Source organism: Pristis pectinata, chromosome 9, assembly GCF_009764475.1.
Source record: "Pristis pectinata isolate sPriPec2 chromosome 9, sPriPec2.1.pri, whole genome shotgun sequence".
Lineage (NCBI taxonomy): Eukaryota > Metazoa > Chordata > Chondrichthyes > Rhinopristiformes > Pristidae > Pristis > Pristis pectinata.
In genome coordinates this window covers 53720737-53739090 of record NC_067413.1, presented here as the reverse complement: position 1 = coordinate 53739090, position 18354 = coordinate 53720737, and the positions used below count along the sequence as shown (strand labels likewise).

The following is an 18354-nucleotide window of genomic DNA, read 5'->3' as shown; positions in this document are numbered from 1 at the left end:
TATCTGTTTTGCACTTTCCCAAAAACATCTGTTCCCAATTTATGTTCCCAAGTTCCTGCCTAATAGCATCATAATTCCCCCTCACCCAATTAAATACTCTCCCATATCCTCTGCTCCTATCCCTCTCCAAGGCTATGGTAAAGGACAAGGAGTTATGATCACTGTCTCCAAAATGCTCTCCCACCGAGAGATCCGAAACCTGATCAGGCTCATTGCCTGTAACAGGTCCAGTATGGCCTATCCTCCAGTTGGCCTGTCCACATACTGTGTCAGGAATCCTTCCTGGACACTCCTAACAAACTCTGCCCCCATCTATCCCCTTTACACTAAGGAGATGCCAATCAATATTAGGGAAATTGAAATCACCCAAGACAACAACCCAGTTATTTTTGCACCTCTCCAAAATCTGCCTCCAGATCTGCTCCTCAGTGTCTCTGCTGCTATTTGGGGGGGGGGGGGGGGGTGTCTGTAGAATACTCCCAATAGAGTGATCGTTACCTTCCTGTTTCTGACTTCCACCCACACTGACTCAGTGAACGATTCCTCCAGGACATCCTCCTTTTCTACAGCTGTGACACTGTCCTTGATCAGCAAAGCCACTCCCCCACCTCTTTTACCTCTGTCCCTTTTGAATAACCTGAACCCTGGAATATCCAGCAGCCATTCCTGCCCTTGTGACAGCCAAGTCTCTGTAATGGCCACAACATCATAGTTCCATGCACTTACCCATGGTCTAAGTTCATCACCCTTGTTCCTGATACTTCTTGCATTAAAATAGACACACTTCAGACCATCCAACTGACTGCAATTTTGCTCTTTCAACTGCCTATCCTTCCTCACAGTCTTTCTACACTGCAACTAAGTGCACCAACCTCTGACTTACTACTCTAGTTCCCATCCACCTGCCAAACTAGTTTAAACCCTCCCCAACAGTTCTAGCCAACCTGCCCGCTAGAATATTGGTCCCCTCCAGTTCAGGTGTAACCCGTCCCTTTTGTACAAGTCATACCTTCCCCAGAAGAGATCCCAATGATCAACAAATCTGAAACCCTGCCACCTGCACCAGTTCCTGAGCCAGGCATTCATCTGCCAATTCAACCTATTCTTACCCTCACTGGCATGTGGCACAGGAAGCAATCCAGAGATTACTACACTTGAGGTCCTGCTCTTCAGCTTCCTACTTAGCTCCCTGTATTCTCTCTTCAGGACCTCATCTATTTTCTTACCTATGTAATTGGTACCAATATGTACCACGACCTCTGGCTGTTCGTCCTCCCCCTTCAGAATGCTGTGGGCCCAGTCAGAGACATCCCTGACCCTGGCACCCAGGAGGTAACATACCATCCGGGAATCTCTTTCACGTCCACAGAATCTCCCATCTGCTCCCCTTACTATGGAATCCCCTATCACTACCATTCTCCTCTTCTCCCCCCTTCCCTGCTGTGCCACACAACCAAACTCAGTGCCAGAGACCTGGTCACTGTGGCTTTCCTCTGTACGTACCACATAATTGAAAATGCACAAGCATGTTACAAATACTCCATTCCTAAGTATGAAGAGAATGCCATATCCTCAAACAGACAGCAGTTAGTGTTGCAGGCACTTGGATCTCCCCAGCTTGCATGCTTCTCAAGGATCAGAGGAGCAAATTTTAACTATGTGGCACTCCAGAACTCTTCTAACAACTAACAAAAACTATCAACCCCTGAGCATCCATACACCATAAACACTGCCAAAATTCTTCATCATCAATGATGTGTATGGGGACGAAGGGATAAAATCTAGAACAGTATGGTCATTGCTGATCAGTCATCATTGTCCACCATATTTCAGTCACCATACCAGACAGACAGGTAAGTCTCATGGTGTAAAATAATTCCCTCCACCTTTGGTTCCTCATTTCATCCTTAATTATATCAACAACCTTGCAGCTTGATGGCCTGGACCACAGGATCACTGTGCAGTATTAGCACTGCAATTGCTTGCTGATCAGCAGCAGGTGAAAGATGTGGGAGGAGGAAAGCAGCAGCAATAGGTAAGGAGAGAGCCTCACCACACATTTTCAGGTACACTTTAACCCCCCCCCGTGCATGTGGGGACCTTCAGATCACTGTCAAAAAGGCAGCCCAAATGCAGAAAAACCTTATCACCATTCAGAACTTGCAAGTTGGATACCAAAGATCATCTACTTTTAGTGCTCATCACAATTTCCCTGAAAGTTGCCATTACCTTTGCACATTCCTCCAAAAGCAATATCTTTATGATCACAGCAAATGCTAAGGACATTTAGCAGGTCAGATAGTATCTTCAGAGTTCCAGTGAAGGTTTATTGTCCTGCAACATTAATTCTGTTTCTCTCTTCACTGATACTGCCCTACCTGCTGAGTATCCCCAGCATTTATTGAGTTTTATTTCAAATTTCCAACAATTGCATTTTTTTTGCTTTTCCATCCAAGTAACCACCATGGACTCAAAAGATATTTAGACTCAGTACTCAGTTACTGGGGTTTCATAAGCAAACCTGATGCAGCAAGAGGTTCAGGTCCTCGCTTTGCAGTAGCATTCATTGAGATACGTCAGGAAATTAGGGTTTATTTGGAATATGGGTCATCAATGAAGCAGATGAAAAATGACTGTGCCAAGGACAAAGCCCAAAGATCTCTTGCAGCCAGGTACTGGGGCTGAGATGATTGACTGTCACTAACTGACTGAGCTGGCCAGGTCTCAAGGGACAAAATGACCTGTCTGGGTCAGCAGCGGGTGGTGAGTAAACCAACAATGCAAAAACCTAATAGATCTCATTTGCACCAATTTGTAACATCAGCCCATGATAATAATCATAGGTGCAACCACTTTAATGTCCCTGTAGAAACAATGTCACATCTTGAATGTGGACACCCTCCGCATTCCAGGCAGCATCCTTGTAAATCTCCTTGGCACCCTCTCTATGGTTTCCTTTTCATTGTAGTGTACCTCACCGAACTTGCACATAACAAAAAAGTCAACTTGACTTGAAGTGTCTGTGGAGGAACCCTTTGGGAACAGTGAACATAGTTCAGTAGGCTTCAAGGTAGTCATGGAAAAAGAGGGAAACAGAACAAGGATGCGTTTAAAAGTGAGACCGTAAGAGTTCAGAGTCAACATGTCCCTGTAAGTGTAAGCAGCAATGATGAATGATGGCAAGCTTAGGGAACCCTGGTTAATTCAATGCACAGGATCACAAGAGGCTGCAGGTGTTTGTAGACTCAGCCAGCTCCATCACGGGCGTAACCCTCCCCACCATCAAGGACATCTTCAAGAGGTGGTGCCTCAAGAAGGTGACATCCATCATTAAGGATGCTCCCCACCCAGGACATGCCCTCTTCTCATTACTACCATCAGGGAGGAGGTACAGGAGCCTGAAGACCCACACCCAGTGATTCAGGGACAAATTCTTCCCCTCCTTCATCAGATTTCTGAACGGTCCATGAACACAACCTCATTGTTCCTTTTTTTATGTAGTACTTATTATTCTGTAATTTATAGTTTTTTTATGTCTTTGCACTGTACTACTGCTGCAAAACAACAAATTTCATGTCATTTAAGACAGTGATAACAAACCTAATTCTGATGGATATTGAAGGTTTGATCAGGGAAAAAAGGAAGTGTATGTCAGGTATAGGGAAATTATTACCAAACAAGTTACTTGAGGTTTATAAGGGATACAGAATAACACTTAAATTAGGAAGGCAAAAAGGGATCATAAAGTGACCTTGGTAAGTAGGATTAATGAGAATCCTAAATTCTTTTATAAGTATACTGGAAGCAAGAGGGCAGCTAAGGAAGCAATAGGTCCCCTCAAGGACCTGAGGGATAAACTATGCCTAGAGCCAAGGGAAATGAGCGAAATCCTGAATGTATACTTCTCATCAGTATTCACCAAGAAAGAGGAGGAGAAGTTAAGGGAAGGACATGCTGATACTTTGGAGTATTTCTGTTTCAGGAAGGAGGAAGCGTTAGAAATATTAGAGCAGATGATGGTGGATAAATCTCCAGGGCCGGATAGGATCAATCCCAGGATGCTGAGGGAAGCAAGGGAGGAGATTGCTGGGGCTCTGTCAGAATCTTTTGCATTTTCATTGGCCACTGGTGAGATATTAGAAGTCTGGAGGATAGGTAATGTTGTCCCTTTGGTCAAAAAGGGCCTTACATGAGTGGTAGGGCAGTTGTTGGAGAAGATTCTGGGACAGGATTTATGTTCGCTTGGAGATGCAGGGATCGATCAGGAGAGAATGGTTTTGTTCAGGGGTGAACATGCCTCACAAATCTGATATAATGAAGAATGCAAATCATGGAACTAGGGGAAATCTGTTGCCAGCTGGGAAAAAAGCAAAAAAAATTGTTGCGTTTTCCTTTTTTTGTTGTCTGATCTGTTTACATTCTGAGCGAAACATCTGCAGAGGCCACGATATTAAACCAACCTCCCCACCTCTATTAAAAAATGTCAACCCTCTGGAAAGGAGTTAGGGCTAAAACGTGCAAGAAGTGCAATACAACCACAATCACCTCCTAGGATTTTTTTTAAAAGCAATGAATTTATGGGCCTCAGAAATTGCAAAGAGAGGAATGGGAGGAAAATGCTTGATATAAAAATGATTTGATGGTCGTCAAGGTTCCTCATACATGCTCATCACAACTGTCAAAGCTGTCACTGAAATTCAATCTGTAAAGAAATATTCTCACTGCTCCACTCTAGAGTTCCATATTATCTGTATATTGCATTTCCTGCAAGCAATGATTCTCTAATCTCCTTTATGTTAAACTAGAAGACATCTTTCAAGGACAAAATAGTTAAAAAATAAAAACATGCTGCAAGTATGAAATAGAACAGAAAATTCTGGAATTCACAACAGGGGCAGACAGCATATTGTACTTTAACCCACAGCAATTAAAACATTATTCATTCTACCTACATCGGCAAGAACAGATCAAGGATTTTCTCTCTCTATGTTAATGGACACATACGAGTTCTGAGCACCGTTCACAGTAAACAATTTGCCCTTCAGTTAACTGTTAATTCAAATAATGAAGTAATTCTGAGTGATATTCAGCAAAAGTCAAATTGTATTTGGATACAGGATGAAATTAACTTTGGATTTAAGAGCACAGCATCTGAACAATCTAGCAATTTATATAATTGTGCAGTCACCATTTTCCCTCCAAGAATGGGGTCTTACTATCAGTTTGATGTCATATTGCTCTTTGATTTCAGACTAAACTGGAATAACAAAGTGCATGTTGATTTCAAAGAAAGGTTAAAATGGTTCAGATTTTTTTTTAAATAAACCCCATTACAAATGATTCAAACTCACTACTTGCATCTCTAAATCAGCACTGTGATTAAGTACAATACTCCAGTCCATTGTCACAGCCCAAAGGCAGCTGGCTTAAAAAAAATCTGCAGATGGATGCTTATGCCAACAGCTCAAGAGTGTACTTCTGCTCACCAATGGGGCTTCTGCAGGGAAATGCAGGTAGTAACTAGAATAGGGAGACCATGAAGAATAGAATAGACCATGAAGGTTGATTAGGTCCACTAGGAACCCTGTTGATGAAGAGTTACAATGCAAAATTGCAATGGTTAAACTATATCTGTCATTTAAATTATTAGTCAAACTAATTTCATGTTCCTCATCAATAAATGAGCAAAGATTATCCAAAGTTCTATGACTACTTCTCAAGGCCAGTGAACTTGCATTAGAAGTACAGGATATTTCTTCCTTTGCTTCAAAATAATTTGGTGATTTTATACAATGCGGTTACAAACTACAAAAGGTCCCTTTCCAAAATAAAAGTGATGTGGCTTTTCTGGGGCAATCTTCTGGGATTTTCACTAGCCAGGAGTACAGATGAGATTTTGGTCAATGACATTTCATCAGGTCTGATCAAGAGTCATTGACCCAAAATACACAAGCTAGCCTGCTGAATAGCTCCAGTACCTTCCGGTTTCATTTATGGATGAAACCAGTATGTTTGATTTTTCAACTCTTAAAACTCAGCAGGTATGTTATTTACTATTTAAAACTAACAAATACACATTTCAGATATTGCTTTAAAGAGCATTTGCAGGCTTAAGTGGCATTTGCATGTAAATAAAACAACATACAAGAGACAATATGTATCCATTTCAGAAATAATTTTTCCAAGTTTCAATAAACTTATCCAGTGAGAACCCAAACTGTAAAGACTAGGAAGGTCCGATGCTTCATCACAAGGATCTGCTGAGTCAGCAGATCTCAATGTTGGGTAGCAACAAGGTGCACAGCTTTTGGGCATTAAATGAGAAGTAATGAAGTAGGATCCATAATTAATGGAACATTTTCAGATGAGTACTGATAAAATGTGGTCCCAAATGAATCCCATTACATGTGGAATTTCTTTGACACAATGGTATCCTTGTTCAGAGGAGTGATGGAGAATTTTCCAGAATAGGAAATCTGTTTTCCTCCATTCAGACTGTAAATATATGCATGAAGATCTGGCCTTTGCAAAGGTGGGGCCCATTGTCCACGCACACTGATTAATAGACCCTTAACTTGTCCACATTCAGAAAGCTGGCAAAGCCTATGCTGGAGTGAAGTGGTGAAACCCTGAGCATTGTCATGCAAGGGTCTAGAACAAACATCTTCATGAGTAGTGGTGTTCCACAGGGATTGTGGATGGATGGGTGGGTAAATTTGCTGATGGCACAAAGATTGGTGGTGTTGTGGATCGTCTAGTAGGTTGCCAAAGAATAAAGTGGGATACAGATCAGTTGTAGATATGGGTGGAGAAATGTCAGATAGAGTTTAATCTGGCCAAATGTGAAGTGTGGCACTTTGGGAGACAGTACACAGTTAATGGCAGGACCCTCAACACCCTTGATATACAGAGGGATCTTGGGGTCCAAGTCCATAGCTCCCTGAAAGTGGCCACACAAGTTGATAGGGTGGTAAAGTCAGGAAGTTATGTTGCTGTTTTATAGAAGTCTGGTTAGACCGCATTTGGAGTATTCCATTCAATTCTGGTCACACCTTTATAGAAGGGATGTGGAGGCTATGGAGAGGGTGCAGAAGAGGTTTACCAGGATGCTGCCTGGATGAGAGGGTATGTGCTATAAAAGAGAGGTTGGATAAACTAGGGTTGTTTTCTCTGTAGCAGCAGAGGTCAAGGGGAGACCCGAAAGAAGTTTATAAAATTATTAGAAGCTTAGATAGAGTAGACAGCCGGTATATTTTTCCCCAGGGTTGAAATGTCTAATATTAGAGGGTGTACAATTAAGGTAAGGGGCAGTTAAAAAGAGGTTTGCAGAGCAATTTCTTTTTATTTACAGTGAGACTGGTAGGTGCCTGGAATGCACTGCCGGGGGTAGTGGTGGAGGCAGATATGATAGGTGTTTAAGAAGCTCTTAGGCACAAGAATGTGCAGAAAATGGAGGGATATGGACCACGTGCAGACAGAATGGATCAGGTGTCATTAGCTTAATTAGTTCAGCACAACAAGGGCCTGTTCCTGTGCTGTACTGTTCTATGTTTATCTGTAAAACTTTGATAGCATCCAGAATTATTCAAAGCTATTTAAGTTAAAAATTTGGACACTTAAAATCAGTTATTCATTTATTAATTCAGGATTACTGAAAACTCAATTTTGCAGCAGTAAAGTTTCCATTTGTTGTGACTAGGCTCACAGATTCTGTGCCGTGATCCAAGAGCAGATCTACCCCAGTAGTGGGGAGTTTCAGCAGGCTCCTGACCCATTGTTGAACTCCACACAAAGCTCAGCAGCAGAACACAGCTAAGAAACTGCAAAAGAACACAGTTAGCAAGTTTGTGCTTCCACATTTATATGCAAGTCATGATGCATAGTTTCAACCCGAAAAGCCAACAATTCCTTTCCTCCCACAGATGCTGCTCGACTTGTTGAGTTACTCCAGCAGATTGTTTGTTGCTCCTATATGTAGCATACTGAATTGCCAAAAGGCATTCAACAAGATGCCTCTTGAAAGGTTACTGCATTGGATATGAGCACATGGGATTGGGGGGGGCAATACATTAATATGAATAGCAGAATGGCTAACTAATAGAAAACTGAGTCAGAATGAATGGGTCATATCCAGATTGGCACTCAGTAACTAGTGTCACAGAAAGTTAGTGGGTCCTCAACTACTTATAATCTATTGAATAGATTGAAGGACTGAGCGTACTGTAGCTGAATTTGTTGATGATACAAAAATAGGTAGGTTAGCAGGATGTGAGCAACATACAAAAGAGCCTGCTAAGGGACATAGGGTTAAGTGAGTGGGCAAGAGGTTGGCAGATGGAGTATAATGTGGAAAAATATGAAGTTATCTACTTTTGAAGAATGAAAGAAAAATCCAATTATTATTTAAATGAAGTGAGACAACAAAATGTTGTGGTACAAAGACGTTGAAGAGTCTTCATGCCCATGCACGAAACTCATGAAGTTGGTAGTTAGGAAGTTAATGGAATGTTGGCCTTTATTCAGTAGGCATGAAATATAAAAGTGGGGAAGTTTTGATGCAAATTTACAGGGCACTGGTGAGATCCTTGGACTACTGCATATTTTTGATCTCCATATTTAAGGAAGGATGTGCTTGCATTAGAGGCAAAGCAGAGGAGGTTCAGAAGATTGTTTCTGGGTATGAAGGTGTTGATAATATGAAGAAAGGTTGAGCCTACACTCATTAGAGCATAGCAAAATGAGACATGATCTTGGTGAAAAATAAGATTTGAAAGGGGGAAACTGACAGGGTGGATATTGAGAGGATGATTTGCCTAGTGGAATTTATCCAGAACCAGAGGGCATAGTTTCAGAATAAGTAACTGCCCATTTCTGATGGAGAGGAGGAGGAATTTCTTTTCTCAGAGTGTTGTAAAGTTTGGAATTCTGTAGGCCTGAGAGCTGTAGAGGTGAAATCATTAAATATATTCAAGGCAGAGAGTGACAGACATTTAAACCACATGAGAGTCAAAGGTATGGGAGAGAACAGGAAATCATTGTTGAAGCCAAGATTAGATCAGCCAAGTTCTTATTGAAGGAAGGAGGTAGCCTGATGGACTGACTAGCCTTGTCCTGCTCCTTGTTTTGTACAGTTTCTGGTCTCACATCATACTTTGACTGCTACCCTCGGGCTCTAGTCTGAGAAAATTGTGCAAATAGCACTGGAGCTTTGCAACAAAATGCTTCAAGCAGATGGATCTCTCTACACTCACCTGGGCTTTTTCAAACATGCTTTTTAATGGCAAACATTATTCAACCAGCAAAGCATGAAGGATGTCCTTCTGATGCCATCTAAATACAATTGCACAATTCCAATGGGATCTTAACTTACTTACCGCTGATCTCCATATAACAACAACATTATCACACTGTCACTCTACCACTGTTGGTTTTTGGAGACAACCGTGCTTCTGTAGTAAGTCACCTTTTAACCTGCATTATTACACCATTATGGGAAACCTATATTATCACGCTGCAAGGGAGTCAACAACAGCAGGCTGCCACTGGCAGCACCAATTGCGCTCTGATTCCAGACTCCGTAAAACAGCCAGGGTCCCACTATGTGGTCTCATGACATGGCACCATAGATTGGCTTCAGACTGCTGGGTTTACAATCACAACTTTTGCAATAACATTAGTGTCTGACTCAGCAGCAGCCAGCGAGACTTGCCAGCTTCTCCTTTAAATAATCAGGAAGAGCAGGTCATATGCCCACTTAAATTTGACCTGCCATTCAATGAGATCACGGCTGATCTGACCTTGGTCTTTGCTCCACTTTCCCACCTGTTCCCCATGACACTTAACTCGCCTATAGTCCAAAAATCTATTTCAAACTTGACTAGTAGATCTGCTGCCTCAGGGTGCCAGAGATTCAGGTTCAATCCTGACCTTGAGTGTTGTCTATGTGGAGTTTGCATGTTCTCCATGTGACCACGTGGGTTCCCTCCTGGATCACTGCTTTCCTCCAACATCTTAAAGAGGTGTAGCTTAGTTAGATAGTAAGTTAAAATTGGCCACTGTAAATTGCCTCTAGTATGTAGATGAGTGGCAGAATCCTGAGAATAGTTGATGAGAAAGTGGGGAGAATACAAAAAAAATTAGAATAAATATAGATTATTGTTAGTGGGTGGTTGATGGTCCGCATGGACTTGGTGGGTTCTTACATTCAGACCAATGATTTCCTCCCATCATTGGACCTGTGCATTAGTTTACCTTAGATGTACCGCTTATAATCACTGACTTCCATTTTGCAGAGACTCAAAAAACTTTAGAAGAAAATTTCCAATCTGGGAGCATTTTAATTTACACCAACAAGAATATTAATGATGGATATAGCAGTCAAGAATTTCTGCTCAAACACACTTACCTCTGGGAGGTTTTCTTATACTTTCTCCTAAGGGAAAGAAACAAGGTAACATGAATCAGGATAATGGAATGTTTTACGTACTTATTAATTTTATTAATGTAAAAGGAAAATTGTGTCATCTTATCATTCTTTCGACATCATGGAAACAACTTAAGTGAAAGTATTCTTTACAGTTTCAAAAGGTGACCTGATTCTGCACTGCTCATTGAGTTAGATTTCCCATTATAGAGGAAAGGTCTTACCCAAAATCTTATCCAACTTTATCTTCAGAATTAGATTTTCAGAATCTGTGCTTCCTGTCCCTTCCTTATTGTTTTCATTTACTGAGAACATAAGAAATAGGAACTGGAATAGGCCATTTGGAACATCAAGCCTGCTCCACAATTCATTGAGATCATGGCTAATTTTCTTCCTCAGTGCCATTTTTCCCATATCCCTTGATTCATTTAAATATCCAGAAACCTACCAATCTCTGCTTTGAAAGAACTCCATGACTGAGCCTCCATAGCCCTCCAAGAAAAGTGAATTCCAAAATTTAAGAACCCTCTGCATGAGGAAATGTCTCATCTTAATCCTAAATGGTTTACCCCTTTATTCTAACACTGTAACTTCTGGTTCTGGAACTCAACCAGGGGAAATATGCCTCCCACATCCAACTTGTTGAGCCCTGCAAGACTCTTGTTAAGTTTCAATAAGATTGCCTCACATTCTTCTCAACTCTGGGGAATATAGGGCCAGTCTATTGAATCTCTCCACAGACAACAAACCCACTATCCTTGGAACTAATCTAATAAAAGCTCATTGCACTTCTTCTATAGCAAGTAAATCCTTTTATGCAAGGAGATGAAATTCAATAGCCAAGGTTGCACCTCACAAAAGGTCCTATATAATTGCAGTAGGATATATTTAGTCTTGTATTCAAACCCCTTTTACTAAAAGGCCAACAAAACATTTGCCCTCCCAATCATTTGTTGCACTTGCAAGTTGGTTTTTTAGTGACTTGTTTACAGGGACACCTAGTCCCTTTGAATGCGAACATTTCCCAATCTGTCTCCATTTAAAACATACTGTTTTTCTGTTTTGTTCACCAAAGTGGATAACTTCACAACTTTGCCACATTATAGCTAACTGCCATATTCTTACCTAGGCAGTCAAATTGTCTACATTCCCTTGAAGCATCCTACTTCCCATACACAATCCCACTTTAGTTATGTAATATCAGTGGGCTTGGGAACGTGACAAATGTTTAAAAGTTCCACAAATAGAAATAGCGGAGTTACTTAATGAATACTTTACGTCAGTATTCACCACGGTAAAAGATCAGGGAGATTGTAGTGGGGACTTGCAGCGGCCTGAAAAGCTTGAGCATGTAGATATTAGAAAAGAGGTGGCACTGAAACTTTTGGAAAGCATCAAGTTAGATAAGTCGCCGGGACCAGATGAGATGTACCCCAGGTTACTGTGGGAGGTGAGGGAGGAGATTGCAAAGCCTCTTACGATGATCTTTGTTAGAGGAACAGAGTTGATGACATAATATTGCTGTTTCTATTGAGAAATTTTAGTCCAGTTTTTTTTTCTTTCGCTTAGTTTGGTTTGATATATTGTTTATAATTTTTCTTATTGTTTTGGTTATTTTTCTTTCTTTTATATTTTATAATAAATCTTTTCCTTTTATATTATATTCATTCACTAAATCATTGGATCTACAGATTTCTTTTTATATTTTGTTCTTTATGATTATCCATCCATCTCTTTGTATTACATGTATAAACACCGATATATTAATCTGTATTAATTTGAAAACTAATAAAAAGATTGAAAAAGAAAAGAAAGAAAGATCTTTGTGTTGGCCATGGAGACAGGAGAGGTTCCAGAAGATTGGAGAGTTGAGAATGTTGTTCCCTTATTCAAGAAGGGGAGTAGGGATAGCCCAGGGAATTATAGACCAGTGAATCTTACCTCAGTGGTTGGTAAGCTGATGGAGAAGATCCTGAGGGGCAAGATTTATGAACATTTGGAGAGGTACAATGTGATTAGGAATAGTCAGCATGGCTTTGTTAAGGACAGGTCCTGCCTTACGAGCCTGATTGAATTTTTAAGAGGATGTGACTAAGCACATCGATGAAGGGAGAGCAGTAGATGTAGTGTATATGGATTTCAGCAAGGTGTTTGATAAGGTACCCCATGCGAGGCTTATGGAGAAGGTGAGGAGACATGGAATCCAAGGGGACATTGCAGTGTGGATCCAGAACTGGCTGGCCCACAGAAGGCAGAGTGGTTGTTGAAGGGTCGTATTCTGAGTGGAGGTCGGTGACCAGTGGTGTACCTCAGGGATCTGTTCTGGGACCCTTACTATTTGTGATTTTTATAAACGACCTAGATCAGGAAGTGGAAGGGTGGGTTAGTAAGTTTGCGGATGACACGAAGGTTGGGGGTGTTGTGGATAGTTTGGAGGGCTGTCAGAGGTTACAGAGGGACATAGATAGGATGCAGAGTTGGGCTGAGAAGTGGCAGATGCAGTTCAACCCAGGTAAGTGTGAAGTGGTTCATTTTGGTAGGTCAAATAGGATGGCAGAATATAGTATTAATGGTAGGACTCTTGGCAGTGTGGAGGATCAGAGGGATCTTGGGGTCTGAGTCCATAGGACGCTCAATGCGGCTGCACAGGTTGACTCTGTGGTTAAGAAGGCATATGGTGTATTGTCCTTCATCAATCATGGAGTTGAATTTAGGAGTTGAGAGGTATTGTTGCAGATATATAGGTCCCTGGTCAGACCCCACTTGGAGTATTGTGCTCAGTTCTAGTCACCTCACTACAGGAAAGATGTGGAAGCCATAGAGAGGGTGCAGAGGAGATTTACAAGGATGCTGCCTGGAATGCAGAGCATGCCTTATGAAACCAGGTCGAGGGAACTCGGCCTTTTCTCCTTGGAGAGACACAGGATGAGGGGGGACCTGATAGAGGTGTATAAGATGATGAGAGGTGTTGATAGGGTAGATAGTCAGAGGCTTTTCCCCAGGGCTGAATTGGTGGCCACAAGAGGATATAGGTTTAAGGTGCTGGGGAGTAGATATAGAGGAGATGTCAGGGGTAAGTTTTTTACTCAGGGAGTGGTGAGTGCATGGAATGGGCTGCCGGAAATGGTGGTGGAGGCTGATACGATAGGGTCTTTCAAGAGACTGTTAGATAGGTACATGGAGCTGAGTAAAATAGATGGCTATGGGTAAGCCTAGTAATTTCTAGGGTAGGGACATGTTCAGCACAGTTTTGTGGGCCAAAGGGCCTGAATTGTGCTGTAATTGTTCTATGTTCTAAATATTTCAAAAGGGAGACTCGGACATCTCAAAGATCAACAGGACAAGTAAAATAAACTTGAGTCCTTCATTTCTTTAAACACTTTATAAAGCTTAAAGAATGACTGAAAGATAAACGTACAAAGAAAATGGAAAATGCTGGAAATATTCAATAGCTCAGGCACCATTTGTGGAGCTCAATGACCTTAGGGAAAATGCATTGCACTGTAGACCAGAAAACAAAGAATTCAGTGGTTCAAGCAACATCTGTGGAGGTAAAGGGTGCAAGTCAATGTTTCAGGTCAAGACCCTCTGTCAGGACTGAGGGAGAACTGGAAAGACTGCCAATACATAGCAGCACAAGGTAGGGTGGGATAGAGGTAGGTGACTGATGTAACCAGATGGGGAAGGAATGAAGGGTCAATGGAAATAAATGCAGGATGGGATGGAACAGAGGATGGTAGACAATAGCTGGAGCCTGATGGGGATGGGGGGGGGGGGGGGGGGGGGGGAGAGAGAGAGATCGGGGAGGGGGGAGTGGTTGGAGAAGGGATGAACAAAGGGAGAAGAAAACTAGGTGTACAGTTGTGTGTGTGTGTGTGTGTGTGTGTGTGTGTGTGTGTGTGTGTGGTGGGTATCTGAATCTGGAAAATTCAACGTTCATACCATTGGGTTGTAAACTATTAAAGCAGAATGCAAGATGTTGTTCTTCCACTCTTCCTCATCTAATTCCACCTATCACCTACCAATCTCTATCCCGCCCAACGCCCTCCTCCCTCGTATCGCTATATTCCAGCAATCTTTCCTGTTCTTTCTCAGTCCCGACGTAGGGTCTTAACCCAAACGACGACTTTTGCCTCCGCAGATGCTGCTTGATCCGCTGAGTTCTACCAGTTTTTTTTCCTTCTATATTATTTCAACATCTGCAGTCTTTTTTTGTCTTCACGTTATAAACCGTGATTGGCATAAACACCATCAAACAGTTTGGCGACAAAGCGCAAAAGCTAAAATTCCACATGTTTAATTTGCGCAACTCCTGATTGGATAAAGTTTGCAAAATTCCTCAAGGAACCGCCCTCCTCCATATAGTTGTTTACAAAAGCTTTTCGAGACGGGGTACATTTTGCCACATACAGTAAACCAATTAACAATCCAAAATGAACCAGTGTGTTTAATTTGCCAATCAGTATGGTATTAACCTTCCGTCAGATTGCGTTAAAATAATTGGCAGCAGTCCAAATGGTGTTAAAATAATTGGCAATTGGGATCTTGTGATTAGTGACACGTCGTGGAGTTCGGCACGATCATTACTCACGCAGGATTAAATATTGATATCGCTAACATAGGTCGGAACATCATGGAGCAAGTCTGCACCTTTGGTAAAGCCACAGAATATATTGTTGCCTGAATTGCAGGGACAAATTGTTACATTTTCTATCCGAGCTCAATTAAGTGGTCGATCGGGGTTTTCCAAATATGATCTTAGAGTTATTCCTCCAGCAGGTTAATAGATCTCAACTTCCTCTCTTGGCGTAAACCCTGTCTGGCAGAATCATTCGGTGCAACTCGTCCACGCCGACCAGTGGGCACCCTTCCGTATGAACCCCATCGGCCAGCACTTGGTGCATAGCTCTCTATGACACAATGTCCCTCCACAAAATGTCCTAATGAGGTTATTATTCGGGGCCAAACTGATATTCCCTCAGCTCAGTATCCAGCTTGCTACATCCCTCTTCAAAGTATTTAACCTTGTCCTCCGCCTCCAAACACGGCAAGCCGAATTCAATCAACGGTAATCGAATATTTAAAAAGACCGATAGCACAGCTGTTAACACAGGAATACACTACAAACTGGCTTGGAAGGTAATGAGAATTTGCAATCTGTCCCAGCAGAAAACGCTTCAAGCAGAACAATTTTAAAAGCAGTAAAACTGAAAATTAGTTCATGGTTGAATACCTCATGAGCTACATGCAGGTCAAATTGCATGCTATATCAGATTGAAGTTATTCTGTCACCGTAACCCTACAGATGATTTTTTTTTGCGGTTATTTTGGTCTTCTGATGTTTAGGCACTCTGGTTAACAAAACAAAGGGAGAATTGCCATCCTCTGACGAAAAGGTAATGAAAAGCACTACGCTTCCGATCACATCCAAATGTAAAAGCGGTTTCATTAGCGAAACAGTTCACACGTATGGAACAGGTGGCTGCTTCCAGATACCGTACTAGAACTGTGCAGTATTGATGTTCCAAATAAAACGTACATGGCAAAAATCGCTCGGTAGATGGGAAAGTATGAAAAGTAAAATAAAAAATAGGTTTATTCATTCTTTCAAACGATATATCATGCAAGTTACTTGTAATCAAATCGTATTTTGTCAACGGCATTATCAAGGCGGTGGGGAGGATGAAAAAGTCATACTATACTTACAGTCCCCTAAGCCGCAGCCATATTTTCTCTATTTGCTCTGGTTGCAGGTATTTGAGAGAGTTGCTCTCAAACTCTTCGATTTCTTTAGTTGGTGATTCCATGCCTTAAACTCCAAGAAGCAAGTTAATTTCTAAATTTTAAAGCAGCATAGGACCGGTTATCATTTTGCCCGTAGAGAATGGAAATCTTTGGAACTTTAACGCTGTGAAGGACCGACTAATGCCGTTCAGACTTAGTATACATTAATATCGAAGTCTCGCAGTACATGCTTGAAGGCATCTGTAGCAGTTTGCCTTGGTTCAAAATTTATGTTGATGTTGCTGTCCGTACAAATACAAGACTGATAATTGTAATAAACCAGCTTTGCAATCAGCAAAAGCAGCCGAAGGCTCTTAAACCCAAACCCTGGTGACAACTGAGTGGGAGGGCGGGGTAGCACATGCGCGGCTTCATCCTCTTTTTGTCCCACACTAATTCCTTTCAAACACTTATCCTGCAGAGACCTGGGACTCGAGTGCTATATATTCAGTGAAAATGTCCAGCTAGTCCGCGATCACACACATAAAGCACTGGAAGGAAAGGGAGATTCATCTATTCATACAGAAATGACCCAAGTCACTTGCTAATACGTATCTTGTTGGATAATTTTAACAATAAACATTGGGTCCTCTAGAGTTTAGAATTTTAAAACAACGTACTACATCCGGGTGCGTTGCGTTTTTCACCTATGCAAAACAGAAAATGCCAGTTTATGAGTAAAGTGTATTCTTGTCAATTTTCTTTTAGAAGGGCAAATAGAATGCAAAACAAAATGAAGTCATCCAAAAAATACCTGTATCGGAGAAAGTACGAGCAGTACAGAACTATTCTTGACAGCAGCAGGTGGCAGTACGGAACCTAAAAAGATATAATTTTGATCCATGAATTTTACACCACGGTAGCTGTAAAGGCTACACTCCCACTACATTCAAACGCATCCACATGTCTGTTGCCATTTTATTACACACAAAGACACGCCCATCAGGGCACCGATGTTTGATCGTGAAAAATTAACCAACATGAAGGGGTGCAGTCCAAGTTAAACACTTTTCTCCAATCTTGTCATTAAATTTTAAATTCTTCCACAATTGAGCGTTACATCAAGTAGGTTACATTTTTTTCATCCGATTTTTCGACTAGTCTGGCTGGGCTGCGTTAGAAACTTGCTGGGGAACAACGTGAACCATTTTTGGTAAAAACTGTACTTTTCTTCCAGTCTTCTCACCTCTTCTCAGACTGGTAATTGTGAATATTGTAGTTTTATAGGTAACAATCTATATCGGTTGTACATTCAGTTTTGAAATATGGGAATATTGAAACAAGTTATCAGTATATTTTGTATCAGAAAGACAAAACTTGTCTCACAACTATTCCTAAGATTCACAATACTAATTAAACAACCATATTAAAGGTTTTTTGAAACTGTTGCTTTCAAATGGGTGCCAGAAAACTAAAAAAATGTCAACTCCACAGAAATTAAATGCTATGTTGAGTATTTCCATCAGTTTTCTTTAGATGTTTGCTAAGTAGGATACCATGATCCAGGAGATTACAGACGCTGGAATCTGGAGCAACACATGTCCACCCTCCCCTCCCCTCCCACCTATCACTCCCCCTCGCCTGGATCTACCTATCACTTCCCAGCTCTTGCTCCACCCCTTCCACCTTTTTATACTGGCGATCTCCCCTCTCTATTCCAGTTCAGATGAAGTGTCTCGACCCGAAATGTTGATTGTCCATTTCCCTCCATGGAAGCTGCCTGACCCATTGAGTTCCTCCAGCTTTTTGTGTGTTACTATGATCCAGGACCCATAAGTAAGATTAAGTCTGATTTTTTTTTACCTCAGCACCAGATAGCTCTACAAATACAATATCCTTTCATTCTTTTAATATCCAAAATTCAATCAACCTTGAATACATTCAGCAATTGAACCTCCATAATGCTTTTGGACAAAGAATTCTGAAGATTCACAATGCTAATGAAAAATAAGGTAGTATTCTGGGTAGTGAGGATGATAATAAAGAGGCTTCAAGGGGATATAGACAAGCTGCATCAGTGGGCAAGAGCATAGTAGATGGAATACAATATGGAAAAATGTGAAGCCACCCAAACTGATGCACGAAACAGAAAAGCAGACTATATTTTACGGGGAGGGACTGAGTAATGTTGACATTCAAAGAGACTT

The 18354-nt window shown here is 41.3% G+C and overlaps 1 protein-coding gene across 1 annotated transcript in view; it reads right to left on the bottom strand.

Annotated features, from left to right (window-relative positions):
• The window catches only part of LOC127574320 (dual specificity calcium/calmodulin-dependent 3',5'-cyclic nucleotide phosphodiesterase 1A-like), a 231688-nt gene extending 215122 nt beyond the window's left edge, over positions 1-16566 (bottom strand). The window contains exons 1-2 of the mRNA XM_052023234.1: positions 16130-16566; positions 10406-10432 (exon numbers count right to left, since the gene is read on the bottom strand). Of these exons, the coding sequence (XP_051879194.1) occupies positions 10406-10432; positions 16130-16230 (128 nt within the window). The 5' untranslated portion in view covers positions 16231-16566. The remainder of the gene's footprint in view (positions 1-10405; positions 10433-16129) is intronic.
• Between the last annotated feature and the right edge of the window lie 1788 nt (positions 16567-18354).